The following is a 16367-nucleotide window of genomic DNA, read 5'->3' on the forward strand; positions in this document are numbered from 1 at the left end:
CTAAGCAAATTATGAAATGGGAAGCTAATTTAACTCGCTCGATGAGCGGCACATTTCACAGTTCATTTGGCTGCTCATAAAACACTCAACAGAAATTCATCTTTAACACTCTTAGTGCTTTGTTTCTAATTTAAACACCTAACTGCACAAGGACAACTCAAGAAATACATTAATATAATGTGCTTTTTAGCACATAGTAAAAAAAAAAAACACAGTGACTTCATCATATCAAGTATAATAAGTTAAAAGATATGAAACAATACTACAGTTTAAGTATCTTTCTAAATTTGCAGGTCACTTAATAGTAAGTATTTGAAACATTTTGAAAGTATGACATTGGCTTTTTATTTGACCCACGTACTATTTAATCTACTCTAAAAAATATATATATACTTGTCTCTAATAGGCTGTAAAGTGTGACCCCTCTCACACTGTTTGACTGTAAGAGAAAGGAACAGAACATCCTGAATGCTGCTGGACGAATCTTGTCGAGGAATGACCCTGAAAATGTACTGATTTACTTGCTTCCAGCTCGAGGAGCGAGGTTTTTATACACAAAAGTATTGATTTAAGTGGCCTTGGATGCAGAAGTAACATGTAAAGTGTTAAACTGGGGGAGACATTTTGCTTTTAGGATATTATAATTCTGTCCAGCCAGCTAGACTGAATCATAAACAAAGGAGAATTAATTGGGGGCAGAGATGAACATTAACTGTGCTGCAGTATTGTTTGCGGTGCATTACTCAATTTCTCTTGTTATGTCTCTCCATTTATTGATGTCTTTCTCTCTTTTTTTTTCTCCTCGTCTATTTTAATGCGTTGTCATTTATTATAGATGTTGCTGAACCTCCGCCCTGAGTGACATAACGTGCTGACCACAGCTACCAGCTCACGGAGCAGCCAGCCGCTGAATTCTGCTGAGGGAAACTAACAGCACCTCAGTTCTTGAGGCTTTGATAGACTCTGGCTTAGCTCGGGTTAACAGGAGACACTACCGAGTCCATTTTGATGACATAAGCTTCTTAGATTCAATTTAGTCGGGGAATGTGTCGACTCTGTGTCGCCAGGTTTTTGATGCGGGGTCAGCTGGGAGCTAGCTGCTAACTGTCAGCGCACAGCATCGCACCTGGTCTGACACCTGCTCTCTGTGCAGGCAGCATGTTTGGTTGAGGTTCGGATCTCCACGGTGTGCAGGGAGAGCTGGAATGATGCCTCCTAGCCTCCGTGTGACCGTGTGTGACCGTGTGTGTGTGTGTGTGTGTGTGTGTGTGTGTGTGTGTGTGTGTGTGTGTGTGTGTGTGTGTGTGTGTGTGTGTGTGTGTGTGTGTGTGTGACCGACCAGCATGTGTATCCATGGGGTGGTATCTGTATTTGTGATTGCTTGCTTCGTGCTACATGTGTGTCGCATTTCATATGCGTCCACGGGCGCTCATGCGAGAGGACAGCGCGTTAGACACGCACACACACACACACACACACGCGCGCACACACACACACACACACACACACACCCCATTCTTCCCTCTTGCTCAGTTGGATCTCACTCCCAGATCTGTCAAGCATCTGTTGATGTGTCTTCGATGTGACACACCACCCACAGCAAAGGAGCGGCACACATCATCAAGCTTTTTTCTTGCTGTTTTTTTTTTTTTTTTACCCAAGTTGCTCCTGTAACCAGACTGTGACCTTTGCCCTTCATAAATTGAGCAGATGAACTTGCACGAGTCTTAGAGGCGGAGTCAAGGTAATCTCATCAAAAAGCTTCAGTTGGATGTTTCCCCAAAAGAAACCGACCGTTAAAGATGATTTATTACAGAATCATATGCCAATCTTAGTTAATACAATATTTCATCTTTATTCAGCACATATTGTCCAATAAAAGTTTCATAAATTGTATAGCGAAATACATTTAGCAGGTATTTGGACTTTGTTCGCTAAAAGAATATTAACACATTAGCTGTGTGAACTTAAGGTCAGCTTGTTTCCTGACATGTAATTAACTGTAGAGTCAGTTGCTTAAAATCACCTGACACTGTGAACGCCTCTGGCAGTAGCTTGATGCTAGTGTTGCCTGACAGTTGCAAGTGACTATACTATGCATACTGTACAATCAAAGTGCATGTGCACAACCTGATTCTTACTGCAGCGAATGTGGGTCTGTGTTTTTTCATATATGAATGCTCTGCAAGTCACGTCCCACCATGAGTCACATTTTAAGCTCGTAGAAGTATAATTAAAAAAAAAAAAAAAAAAAAAACACAATGTGGGACAAAGAGTGAGGTAGCTGAATATATACACAGCTAGTTTTGTAAAGTTGAATTGTCCATGTTCAGTTTTATATGTGCTGCTCACAAGCATCTGTATTGCTGGAAATAGATGTTATAATAAAGCAGCAGACTTATCATCTGCTACAAGTGTGTGAACAATGCAGAAATGCCACGAGGAGGAAATAGTTGCGAGCTTAACACTGACATTAGCAGCATTAGCATTTGTTTTTTCACATGTGGGTCATGGCTGTGGTTGATGGATGAAGGTGCACTGTGTTATGTAGCCCATGCAAAAAGACGCACACGCGGAACAAAAGCCCTGAATCTCCAGGGTCCGATTTAGTTATCACCGTCACAACACTACTCCGCTTCCACATGGTCCAGAATTAGGTGTCCCAGATTTTATAGCTCTTAAGAGAGAAAATAAACACAAACGTTATTATTCTGTGCGAGCACAAAATGTGCGTATCCAAACATAGGCAGATGCTTTTTACCTGATGCTTTATACGTCTGTGTGCTGGCAGGCTCAGGATAGCTTTTTAATGTTACAGTGTCCCACTTTGAGAGGAGATGTGATAAAAAAAAAAAAAAAAGAAAAAGGATTGGAGCACTTTATTTTCTTGCCATTTATAGATACATAATTGAAATATATTTTTGCCAATGAAAGCTACTACTACTCAAAGAATAAAGGGAGGATTTGGGGATTTTGAAGTCTATCCCCTGTTTTATACTAAGCACTCTTTTATACAGTACATGCATAGCATATTAAAAATAGAAACACAAAGTGTGTTAGTAAACTAATGGGCCACAAGTAGTGATCAAAACAGCTTCCGTCTCTGGGACTCAATTGGAAGAACACCAATTTTCCAAAATGATTCCCTCACGGTGTTTTGATGATGTTGGTGGAAAGTGCAGGCTAAATGAAATAACTTCACAAATTCCATAGTATTTCTCTGTATCTTTTACGTTACATTTATCACAAATTATAAATGTCTTGGTCACCAATCAAAATCTCTGTGCTCTAAAAAACAGATGATAAAACTGGAGTTTGACCATTTTTCACAATTTTCATGCCCTATGGGTACATGAAGATATAAAGCGTAACAAATGGCGACTTCTGTTGCTGTCTACACATATGATCCCAAAGCGGTTGGTACATATGAGTTCTCATTAGCTGGGGTGAAAACACATTGTTTTCCACAAGAAAATCCATTTGTTTCCATGGTGATGCTGTCCTCCCTTGTCCAATTTCCTTGGCTGCTTTTTATGGATAGCTTTATTGAACTTTATTAAAAAAAAAAAGAAAGAAAGAGAGAGAGGGGAAAAAGAAAATAATACTTTATCACACCCTGTAATATCACAGTTTGTGGAAGTAGATTATTTGAAAAGGCTTAGTGACCTTTTATTCATATAGCAGCCCCTTAAAGGGTTTTTTGATGACAAACTAACATCCATGATTAGTCATCCCTTGTGTGTGTTTCTCTCTTGGTTCTTTTTATCCTGTTTTCTTTCACCTATAATTGAAAACAGTAAAATTTATTTATTGAAAAATGTTGCCTTAAACTCAGAAAAAGAAAATCCTTATCCACTAGTTTTAATGTTGAAGTAAACCAGTTTAAAAATACAACTTCGTTATGTTGTGGAAAATGTATGTGGGATGTTTCCATATTTGCAGATGGTTGTGTGTCATGTTGAGCACAGCATGCCAGTTTTCGAGATTAGGCGTTGGCTAATTTTTTGAGAAAACATGGCACCTGAAGAAGGCATGTAGGACAGGTTACCATAAAGTATGAAAATCAGATTGTTAAAGTTACAAAAAAATCTATCTAAAGTGAAATATTCATTTTGTTTTATGGGGTTTTGGTAAGATTACACTGTGGATTGAGCTAACTGTTCTGAGATCACACGACTGCCTTATACATTTCTTTTTTTTTTTTTACATCCAACTATAAATATAGCCTTTAAAATGAAAAGAACTGATAGCAGCTGCTATCTTTGTCCTATATTCCCACAGTACACCCATGATGGATTCAAACTTAAGCCATACAATAGCAATCTTATTGGGGTCATGTCCTTTTGTTATGGAGTCAAAGCCAAGTGTCAGAGCCACTCAGTTCAATCTTTTTCCTTTAAAGATCAAGGGATTCCTGAAAGAGGACTTTGATTTTGATGACAAAAGGCAAAGAATGCTTTTCTGCACAGCAATCTGAGAAAACTTTTTGGTTTTTATATTTTATATATTCCTCTACAATTGTTTTATATATGAAATATCTACATTCATCCAACATGTCACAATAGAATTGAGTGATTTTTTTTTTTTTTTTTTTTTTGTAAACAAACTTATGTAAAACTCCAGTTGAATATTTTCGTCCATGGTCTTTCATGGAAAAAGAAATTCAGAAAGGTGGAAATAAGCATATCAGAAATGACGTGTAAAAGAATTACACAGAAATGCACTCTCACAAGCCACAGTCACTGACGTAAAATTAAAATGACCTTTGAATCCCATGCTTGGTACCCTCCATTACTGCATTTTTTATTTATTTTTTTATTGCACACCAGTCTGTGTTGTTGAAGTTCTTTGAACAAGAGCCCCAGTGACAGTTCTGCCTGAGACGAACAACACCAGGCTTTCGCTAGACTTAATGCCTCTGTTAATTTGTTTACCTTGATCGAATAGTCCTCATCACTTGAGGAATTTGTCTCTGGAATATGTTTGGCGGGTCCTGAGCTATAACTCACCCACAGTCACTCCATTTGTTAGACAGAGACCTGACAGTCGGCCTAATTAGTTTGGTTAAGACAAAGGAGCTGTTTTGCAGAAACCAGGATCATCAATCCATCCATGAAGGCACATAGTTTCATGATGTAGCCAATACAGTGAGCAGAAACATTGACATGGTATAACGATCCATCCAGTAAATGTTCTTTTTTTTTTTTTTTTTTTTTAAATGCTTCAAAGCTGCTACGTAAACTGTTATTTATTGATACTGTAAAGATATACGGCCCTCTTATCTTCCTTGGAGTAAATTCTGAAACATGTACATACAAACCTGTCTGTGATGGAAAAGAAATACAACCTCCCCCATTATATAAGACGGCATGCTAAAAGCATTTTTTTCTATCAGTTTCCCATTTCTATACGACTTTCATCATATCTGATATTGCTTTTGTAGACATAAACCAAAAGCAATCATCTTCAGTTTTCTTCAAAATATTGCCCTTCTGCAGCCCATGAGGACAGTCAGGGGAGACCGTCATCTATCATTTAAGAGTCATTTTAACAGCAAGACATTAAAGTTAGTGGTTCTCAGCCCCTCCTGACGTCCCTAAAAGCTACTTCGATATAATCCGGAAACACAAAAAAAATTACCATTTTCCTCAACGGCTCTTTGGCCCCTGGCTGTCTTTAAAATGTTCTACGACATCATTCTCTGGGGGATCGTTTTTAAAGGCACCATTCACACATTCACAAAGAGAATCTCCTCTCTGTCGATGTTACCGCTTCACTGCCGGCTGCATCGCTCCTTTCTGAGTGTGTGTGTGTGTGTGTGTGTGTGTGTGTGTGTGTGTGTGTGTGTGTGTGTGTGTGTGTGTGTGTGTGTGTGTGTGTGTGTGTGTGTGTGTGTGCGTGTGCGTGTGCGTGTGCGTGTGTGTGTGTGTGTGTGTGACTTTTGGTGAAGTTGTTGTGAGTGTTCTTCCAAAGTGTTTCTACAGAATATCTGAATATACCTTGTGTGTATGTGTGTCTGCAGTAAGACAGAGATCTTTTTTATAGTGCTCAGTATTTTACAGACCAATTTATTTTCCACTTCAATGATTTTTCTGCTCAGAAAAGCGTAATACTAATTATCTTGTTTATTCTACAGCATGCTGCTCAATTACCTTTTTGAACTTTGCTTTTAAAGGGTCAGTTACCACAAATTACAATTTGTTTTCTTTTTTTTTTTTTTAAGAAGGTTTATTACCATGCATTTGACACTGTTTTGAAATAATCCCTCTGCTAAAATCACATTAGAGAGGAGATAAATGGACTTTACTTTTGCTCAATTAGTTACTGTTCAAAAACTCACTCCAGTAAGATCTGTGGAGTGTTCAGATTTACTGGAAAATTGTTTCCAGAGAGACATGAATGTCAAGCTTTTCAAATGTCATCTTGAAATGCACCGCAGTCTGTTCACTGCAATTGTGCTGTGGTGACAGCAGAAGTCTCCGAGGCAGATCTTTAAACCAGAGGAGATTAAACCACAGCTATCTGCATGGTTTGATACCTTGGCATCCCAGCGTATGTGTGCACAAATACTGACCCAGAAACAAAGAAGCACAGAGACTCCTAAAAGCAGAACAAAGAGTTTTCAGCATATATCCTTCATATTTTTAAATGTCTCAAGAAAAATGATAAGAACACAGTGTACAGTATATGTTTTATTATCCAACATGTCTAGCTGACATCAGACAAGTATGCAAAAACACTAACTTGTCAAGTTTGAAAGCGCAGGCCATTTTCACATTTTGCCATAAAAACATTAAGTCCTGAAGGATTTTTCGGCATGCAGGAGTAAATTGTTTTGCTTTGCCCTTATGTGAGTACAGGTGCAATACAGTAAACAGTCACAAGGCTACAGGCCTACTTCCACCTTCTTTTTGTCTCACACATGGAAACCGTGAGAAATATAGCTTTGGGTGTGCAGTATCTCCACCCTTATAATCATTTCTGTGATGTACTAATATCATGCAGTAGCCCGAGACTGCAAACGCTCGCAGGGTCAAAGGCAAAGCTTTGATTAACCTGAAAACTGGGGGTAAAGTGCCGTACTCTTTCTTTTGATTATGCCACACAAACACAGGAACACACAATCACACACAAGAGGATCCACATCCACAGAAGTGATTTGACCTCCCGTGGAGAGGAGAATGATCATGTTTTCAGCATTTGGAGAAAACATTGCCAGGTTCAAGAGAGAAGTCGGAGACATTCTATTGTAGCCCCTAAAGGCCCCAAAGAAGCTCTGTAAGCCCTGAGCTCCATCTTGCAACCAGCGTTTAATGTCGATTGAGGAAGACAGACTAACTGCAATCCATACAGCTGCCTTTTATTTTGTAAGCAGGAGAAGCCGCTGCTGTTGTCTCACACTGAGGCTTATTGATTTCACCACTTTCTGCAAAGATGGTATGCAGTAATGTTACTTTGCATTCTCACACCACCTTTGTTTATTTAATTTAGTAAGTCTCAAAGCTCTGGCTGATGTAAAGAAAATTAAGAGTAGATCAGACCACTGTGTCCAAGTTTGCTTTTCCTGTTAGATGACAGAGGAAAAATCAATTTTCTATTTATCTTGTCTGAGCCCAAGAAAACACGTGGAATTCAAATGGAGTTTCTCCTGCTGTGCTGATGCAGCGCAGGTGTTAATGGGCATTAACATTCATTGCCTGACTTGTCTTATCTACTCCTTTGTTTTGTTTGCACACTTTACTGTTCAGTATACGATCACTTTAAAATGTAATGAAGTCTCAGTGGTTTTCGAGCCTGCTCACACAAAATAGAGGGAGCAAGTTGTTTGGGTTTTCTTGTAGAGTTTTATTTGTTTGCTTGTCTCTTTTGGCACATAAGTTTGATGGAGTCACTTAAGGAAAAAAAAATCTACCTTTAATTCTGAAAAAAGATTTATGTCTCAAAATTCTGATAAATAAAATAATTCAGCTGATTTTTTTTTTTAACTAATTAATTATATATCTCAGCTCTCATTCCTACTCGAGAGTTGGTTTTCATGGTTGCAAACATGTCCTGGCTGTTTACTTTCATTTTATCCGAGTAGCAGCCCAGCGTTTCATCACCTAAAAGAGTGACACCATAATGACTTGTGGAAAAATGTTATGACTTTGTATTTCATAAGAGAAGTTGATGCTTTTTGAACAGGAGTCTATTGGAGGTTTATTGAGAGTTTTTTGGATACAGCTTTAATACTCTGTGGTATTACACCTTATATATAAAGTGGTTTAATGCAGTTTTATTTTGGTTTGAAACATTAGGTGGGTTAATTTGTCCTCAGGACTTTGCATTTGTCCACTCAGCCAATCAACTAAGCACAAGGTGTGTCAAGCTTCGGATTTGTCCACATATTGAAAATGTATGATATTATAGAGCAAATGCTCAGGGGCTAACAAGCTAACTCGCCTAATAATCTGCAGTGGTACCTAAGTACAATGAGCACGTACTAATCACCCTACATTAGTTTGTTTATGACTAACACATCCACGGTGTAGTATTTCCTCACTGAGATTTTGCGGAGTTAAACATTAGCCTTTTCTTTTGTAATGTTAAAAGAGAACATTATGTATGAAAATAGGAACAGAATAAGCTGAGAAACCAGGTGTGTATGTTTGAACAACATTTTTCTTTATATTAGGACTAACATGTTCCATACAGTAATACAAGAACAAAGATGATACTATTTCTCTTCTACACGGGTCATCAACTGTTGAGGATGTTCACATGTTACCTGGGACATGTAGCTTGTGGTATGATATCATGTAGTCATCAAGACTCCTTTCAAGGGGTTCTTGTTAGAAAACAAGTCAAATAAAACTTTAAAAAGTCAGTTGATGGCAAATACTTTCATAAATCACGGAACCATGATTTCAAAAACTGAACAAAGATAAATCTGCTCTGTTTTACTGCATTATGTGCTGTGCAGGAATGGACCATTGCAACCTAGAAATGATTACATCAGTATCTTGACTGAAATATTTTATGAGTGGCCTGTCCAGTTATTGATGTGCTAAATCGCGGTTGGCTTGACGAGACAGGTAGAGACACAACAGGGTCAGTCTATGATGGACATACAGCATAATACATAACCGCAGCAGCCTACGAGTGCGCGTCACTGCAGACCACACCTGACAGACACAGTGCAACCAGCAGAGCCTCTTCTTGTTGTTCATAAACTGCACTTTACAGGCTAGCAGCATCAAAATTCAGCACGGATATGCAGCCTGTCAGGTACACTATGTATTTGTATGTCAACGTGTGTGTGTGTGTGTGTGTGTGTGTGTGTGTGTGTGTGTGTGTGTGTGTGTGTGTGCGTGTGCGTGTGCGTGCATGTATGTGTTGCTAGCAGGCAGATAGCCAGCATGACCCAACTTCAGCTTTTCAGCTTTAGTGCAGCGCTGCAGACAGCTGTGCCACAAACACGCTGCTGTGGATCACCGCGAGGGCCTTTTATTTAGGTCACATTCTGTGCTTCAGCGGCCAACAGAAGGGATCTCTGTCAACTGCAATGAATACCTTTAGTTGGACACAGCCCACTTTTTAAGTGCTCTGCAAGAAGCGGACACTGTGCATGTCTTTGTGGTGCGTTGTGTGTGCTTTATGTCAGCTCACTCTGGTGAGTGAATTGCAGATTGGGGGCGGGGACTGACCGATGTATATTTTCTATTTTTACTGGCACAATGGAGAAGTAATATATTAGCTTAATTCTCTCCCAGAGTGAGTTAATCTTCTGGTTTAGTACGGACAAGGATGTTGCATGAATAATTTCCCCAGTTTTTCAATTAATCCGTCCCCCAGTTTACACTCAAAGAAAATAATAAATCTGACTCACTCGAATATTCATGCAAATAAATACATCTCGCATGTGCCCTACACCGTGTCCTCTAGTTATGTAAAGACTCGACATGATATTTCATTCTGCTGCTCTGTCTCCCTCATTTTCTCTTATGTTTATTTCCTCTCCCCTCTCTTCTCTTCCCCCCTTTTTCTCTTTTTTTTTTTTTTTTTTTTTTATTTACCACAGTGGCCTTTGCTACTGCATTATAAATCGCCATAATGTAATGAATTGCCCGCTGAGGCTCGGCTACACCACTGTCATGGTGCTACATGGGGGTGCGTGGGCTCTTATTATTGTCTCGTTAGCTTCACCTCCAGTCCACTGGAAACGGAGTGGGCTCTGCGACTAGCCAGCCGCAGCCCCAGAAGGGTAAGGGAGGCAGTTTAAGGGCGCTGATGGATGCCATTGTTTTGATGTCACCATGTAAGGGAAAGGTCGTTTATTGCAGTTGCCTCGACCAGCCTAGAAGCTGTCAGCTGGGTTTTACTGGCCAATTAGTTTGCCCCCGGAAGAGCTAGAGGTATAGAGGGAAAGTGCAGGATCAGGCTGCGTTGTGTTTGTGGGTGAGGGGGATGTGCATGCATGCACACTGAGCGGTTTATTGTAAAACAAAAATGAATGTGCTTTTTGAGCACTACCCAATCGGTTCATCGACAGTTCTGCGAAAACACTAGATTGAATTTCAGAGACATCGGACAGTTTTGGTGAAATCATCTGAGGGATTAAGTCTCTGCTTTTGAGCTGGATATAAGCTTGAACTCTTTCTTGATACCTCTTGTCCTTTTGTTTCTCTCCGTTTCCTCGATCCGCTGTCACTTTTTCACTAAAATCTACCACAGTAAACAGAGAAATGGAGGAGGAAGCTCGAGGACAGATCTGGGTGTCAGGGACAACATGCCAAGTGGTTTCTATATTTAGACCTCTTCCTTTTGAAGTTTTGAAGGACAAATAAAAAGAGAAGAATAGGTCCAAGTCCTGTCAACATCAGCAAGTTTTCTCATCTGTGAAGGAGTGCCAAAAAGCATCTTCTTCAAATTAAATCAGATGAAGACATTAAATTGTGCTTTGAGTGTATGCAAATACAAGATATTTATAATTCTCTCTTCTGTCTTTCTCTTCTTGTTTGTCTGTTCTTCCTCATGGCTGTTTGTTTCTTTGAAGAGCTAGTTTTCGGGCCTGCGCAGACTTCCTGCGGTGGCAGTTGGATGTGCACGTTGACCCGCCACGATGACAATGAAAGGCTTGTCCAGCAGCCGCAGTCACCACCACACAATGACCTGCGACCCCTCTTACGAGTCCATGACCCTGGGACACTCGGATCGTCGGTCCTACTTCCTCAACCCTGGGGAGGCTCACTCTGCTGACCACCCATGCTACACCCAGCGCAACTCCTTCCAGTCTGAGTGCAATGCCTATCCCGATTTGGCCAGCTGTACCTTCCCACGCAGACATTACAGCTCCCACCATGAGCTGAAGGAGGAGTGTGGCGCTTTGGTGCCTTACACCGGGCCTGCAGGGAGCAGTAAGGGAAGTGGAGGGAACAACAACCGCATTCCCCCGAACCTGCTAGAGCAGTTCGAGAGCCAGGCACCGCTGCGGCGTGAAGGCTACCACACGCTACAGTACAAGCGCACTGCGGTAGAGCACCAACGCAGTGACAGTCCCGGTCGAATCCGCCACCTCGTTCACTCTGTCCAGAAGCTTTTCACCAAGTCCCACTCACTGGAGGGGCCCTCGGGGTCTGGTGGTGGAGGAGGGAGCGGGAGGATGAACGGCAGCAAATCAAGTCCCGACGATCCTCCCTCATCCTCTGGCACTCTCAAGCACAGCAAGCGTAGTAAGAGCAAAGACCGCTCCAAGTCGGAGCCTAAGATGCGCACTGCCATCTCGGGCTACTGGAGCTCAGACGACACGTTAGACCGGGAGGTGTGCCTCTACCATCACACCCACGGGGGTACCAGTGGGGGCATGCCTTCAGGGGTCATGACCATGGGGCGCCACCCGAACAAATCCCAGTCACAGTACTTTATGGAGTCCTACAATACCATCAGCGCCCAGTCCCTCAAGACGTCGCGCAGCAACAACGACGTGAAGTGCTCAACGTGCTCCGGGGGTAACAGTGGAGCGCTGCCTCTCATGAGCGCGCTCGACGGCCAAGTTCAGCTGAAGAAGAGCTCGTGGTCTTCTACTCTGACGGTGAGCAGAGCAAGAGAAGTCTACCAGAAGGCCTCAGTCAACCTAGATAAAGCGCTGGTGAAAGCCGAGCAGGAACGCACTTGCCACTTCCTACAGGTAGGACTGTTACAACGGCCCCACCCCTCGCATGTCATGCTTCATATGCCATCCAGTGCCAGCCGCCCTTCCGTGCTTCTGTTTTTGTGCCTGTATCTGCATTTGTTTTTGTGCACCTGTCTGGGCGAGTTAGAGAGATTGATCAGGCACGCAGTGGCCCAGACCCCATCCTGTCATTCCCCGGCTCGTTGGTCTCATGTCGACTTCATCCTTTGTCTGATCATAAAACACTCTGCTGTATCATCACATGTCATCTGCTCCTCTGTGTTTGTGCTCACGGCCATCGAAATTTTCACGCTTGAGCCCATCGATGTTTATGCTATTATGTCTGCACTGTATATGTCACCAGATAGAGTACTTGCCATTTAAATTACTGGAGAAATAAGCTCATATGGCGTCACACTAAACCGGTGATTATTTACAGTACGCAAGCACAGGTAAGAAGACCCAAAATGCAAACTGATCTGTTCTCAGAACATGAATGGCAAATTGATTCATGGACCTACATTTATACAGCTGTCAAGATGTGAGTCATGGTGGTCAAAGCAGCGGTGGTGTATCTTATTCACGCAGAGAGAGTATGGTGCCAGTATGAGATCAGAGACTGCCGGAGGTGAGCAGACAAAGAGCGGAAAGAAAACTGCTCCAGTCCCTGAAGCTCAGTGGTTACACACTCACACAGACAAACAGACACACATGCACACATACACACTTACTCACCCGATCACGCTTCTCTTTTTCTGTTTAGGAAAAGATAAAAAAATGTTTCAGATTACATGCGTTTCATTGGGGTGAGCTGCAAATATAAGGCCCGAGGAGAGAAATGGAGAGACAAGGCAGAGAGAATAGAGGCGTGTGTGTGTGTGTGTGTGTGTGTGTGTGTGTGTGTGTGTGTGTGTGTGTGTGTGTGTGTGTGTGTGTGTGTGTGTGTGTGTGTGTGTGTGTGTGTGTGTGTGTGTGTGTGTGTGTGTGTGTGTGTGTGTGTGTGGACTGCAGGAAAAGAAGGACCAAAGGAGAGCAAATAAGGGCAACAGAAGAGAGCATGAAAGTAAAAGGCAGAACGCGAGAGTGGGGGAACATAAAAGACAGAGGGAAAGTTGTGTATGGCCGTGCATTTTAACATCCTGGAAAATGGAGGGAGCAGATCAAGGAAGGATGTTGTCACTGCAGTATAGCAACAATTCTTCCAGCCTAAAAGAGCCATTGCTTTCTCTCTGGAAAGCGAGACGGAAGCGGAAAAACAGGCTTTCAAGGAGAGCAGCCTGGCGAGTTAGCCTTCAGACTTTTTTTTATTTATTTTTTTTCAATCCTTAAAACAAGAAGACATGCTATTTGCATCACCTACTGGGATTGGATTCTGTAATCCAGTGTTTGATGTTCACGCACACGTAATCACTTCATTTAATGCTTTCCCCTTTCATGCATCATTCACAAGTTACAACATCTTTGATATTACGTACTCTGCTCTACTGTGAGGCTGATTTAAAAAAAAAAAAAAAAAAAAAAAAGCCATTTAAAGCATGACATTTTTTTATGGCTTCTTCTCAATAATAACACTTCGCTTCTTTTGACGCCATTGCAGACCCACCGTTTCCCAAGATGGTAACACAGTCTATAGTTGCCCCTGACATCAAGGTCAGCTTGGTTTCCTAGCTACACACCACTCTGTTGAATGATTCTCGTGCACTCTTTTCTCGCTCTGTATCTCATTTCTTTCACTTCAGAGCTGGTTCCCTAACAGCCACTCACGTTGGGACTGCAGTGGTTCTGCTGAACAAAAAACCCCTTTGTTTCACCCTCTCTCTCTCCATGTCTGCTGTCTTTGACTCCCTCTCTTGTAGATTAGGGCTAGGAGATAGCTTTGCCCCCTTTTTATTTTTTACCTTCATTAGTGTGTGTGAAAAGTCAGGAGAGCAGACAGAGGCCAGGCTACTGCAACGTTTTTTCAAAATAATATAAATTCCCTGCATTTGATATGCAGCATGCATCACAGGACAGACAAAAGAAAGCCACCGGCACTGACAGGCTTATGGTGTGATCAAGGCAGACCCTGCAATGATACTGTTACTACTGAAACTTTTAAGGTATGAAGAGTGCTGTAGACACGGGTATTTCTGGTCGTGTCTACTTCACGTGTGAGTGCATCTGTAGGGGCTCTCAAGTGTTTAGGGTGACGCTCGTTCATTTCCGCTGCACCTAATCTCACTTCACCTCCACAGGTGCCTCAGGACGACTGGAGCGGTTTCTCTCCCCTGGGGAAGGATGACGAGATTCCGTGCCGGCGGATGCGCAGCGGCAGCTACATAAAGGCCATGGCAGAAGAAGACAGCGGTGACTCGGACTGCAGCCCAAAACCCTCGCCCAAGGTCCAGGCGCGGCGAGCCAGCTACCTGAAGGCCACGCAGCCGTCGCTCACGGAGATGACCACGCTCAAGTGAGTGTGTGTGTTCGCGATAAAACCATTATTTTTTAAATCAGTCATTCAGTTATTAATTAATTTTTTTTATTAATAAATCAGAAAGGTCAAAGAACCCAAAGTTATTAAATATACAGTTATATAAAGAAGCAAGTCTTCATATTTGATACATTTTAACCAATGATGTTTTAGCATTTTGGCTTTTTTCCGTTAATCTATTTAACAAAATGTTATTGATTGAATTTCTTCCCTCCACCTAATCACTTAATTAACTAATCATTTCAGTATTTCTATGTGGTCTGTTGTAACTGCAGGCCTGCCTGTATCTTATGTTTGAGCACATGCCTGTGAACATCATGTTCAAGTGTGCTGAAAGGCAGCAGTCAAACTGCACACTGTCAGTGAAGCAGACAGGAGAGATAAAGGCAATGAAAATCAAAGAGAAAAGTCAACTAACAGATTGAGGTGGAAGCAGCCAGTGTTACTCTTGTATTCCCGGCAGCCGTCTGGCTTATGTGGAAGTTCCCCTCAGTGGTCACGGCTTAATTACCTGTTCTGTGTTTACAACTGAGACACATACACTTCTATCTCGCTGGCCTCTGCAATCACACAAACACACTGACCAGACTTGAGCCTTGATGTGAAATACACAATGCCTGTTCACGCACTGAAAAAAACAAAAAGCCATTCTTCAGAAATACATTGTGGGTTGAGAACGTCGTCAAATATTTTCTCTCTCCCTAAACAATTCTTTTTGAAACAAGTGGGGTTTAAAAGCTGAGTTTAGCCGTTTGAAGATTGTCATGAGGTTGGTCCTTGTTACATAATGCCTTCTCTGCTCAGCAGTGTATTTTTTTCACAGCACGAGTTCATGAAATATTCAGCAGTAATAGTCCATCAAGAAAATTTCTGACACTTGTTTAAACTTGGTGAACAGAAGAAACTCAGTGGTTTTGACTTCATCTCTCTAAAAGGAAGGACAAATCTAAATTCTGAATTATTAAATATTAGACGGACGAGTGTCATCAACAGTAAATTTGATTGGAAAAGTTGGTTTCATGCCAATTGGGTCTTATTTTTGTACTTTTGGCCATCATTCCTATCAGCAATAATAACAGTACACTGAACAAATACATTGCTGAGAGAATGTGGCAACACTGTCCAATAAAGGTCCAATGGTGCAAGGTACAGGACCAGGAAGTTTTTGGTTTAATTTTGGCATACCTTAATTCTATAATAGCACACACACACACACACACACACACACACACACACACACACACACACACACACACACACACACACACACACACACACACACACACACACACATTTTTGCTCGGCATTGAGGCAGTAGTAACTGCAGTTTTGGTGCAGTCACTGTCTCTTCTTCCTCCAAATAAAGGGGTGTCTGTTGGATTTTTTTTTTTTTTAACAACTTGTCTGATTGACTGACAGCTCATGCTCCACCAACTGTAGCAATGTCATCCTGTTCCCTTTTACTTTGCTGAGTACCAAAGCAATCATAAACCAAAGAATTGACAGCCAAAATATCAAAAAGCAATTTGTAATAAACCAGAAATCTCCTTTTTAATTCATCACTATCTCACCTGTCATTCCAACATTTGTAAAACTGTACATAACAACACATGACCTGCTGCCTCAACCCTACATTGACTTGTACTCATGGGAGATAATTTGCGTCACACTGCACTGGAACAGTGAAAGAATTGAGGACACGAGTCTCATGTTGCAGGAGGGGCTGTGACTGATTAGCTGTGTAAT

At 41.6% G+C, this 16367-nt stretch overlaps 1 protein-coding gene across 4 annotated transcripts in view; it reads left to right on the forward strand.

Annotated features, from left to right (window-relative positions):
- The window catches only part of dlgap1b (discs, large (Drosophila) homolog-associated protein 1b), a 76086-nt gene that overhangs the window by 19465 nt on the left and 40254 nt on the right, over positions 1–16367 (forward strand). For 3 of the 4 annotated variants that reach the window (XM_069703475.1, XM_069703478.1, XM_069703477.1), the window contains exons 3-4: positions 11036–12166; positions 14386–14600. In XM_069703475.1, the coding sequence (XP_069559576.1) occupies positions 11102–12166; positions 14386–14600 (1280 nt within the window). In that variant the 5' untranslated portion in view covers positions 11036–11101. The remainder of the gene's footprint in view (positions 1–11035; positions 12167–14385; positions 14601–16367) is intronic. The other variant, XM_069703476.1, reaches the window with a different exon arrangement.

Source organism: Brachyistius frenatus, unplaced genomic scaffold (genome assembly GCF_029030835.1).
Source record: "Brachyistius frenatus isolate BFR_SWC_R1_liver_20210118 unplaced genomic scaffold, ASM2903083v1 Contig_47, whole genome shotgun sequence".
In the NCBI taxonomy this organism is placed as follows: Eukaryota; Metazoa; Chordata; class Actinopteri; family Embiotocidae; genus Brachyistius; species Brachyistius frenatus.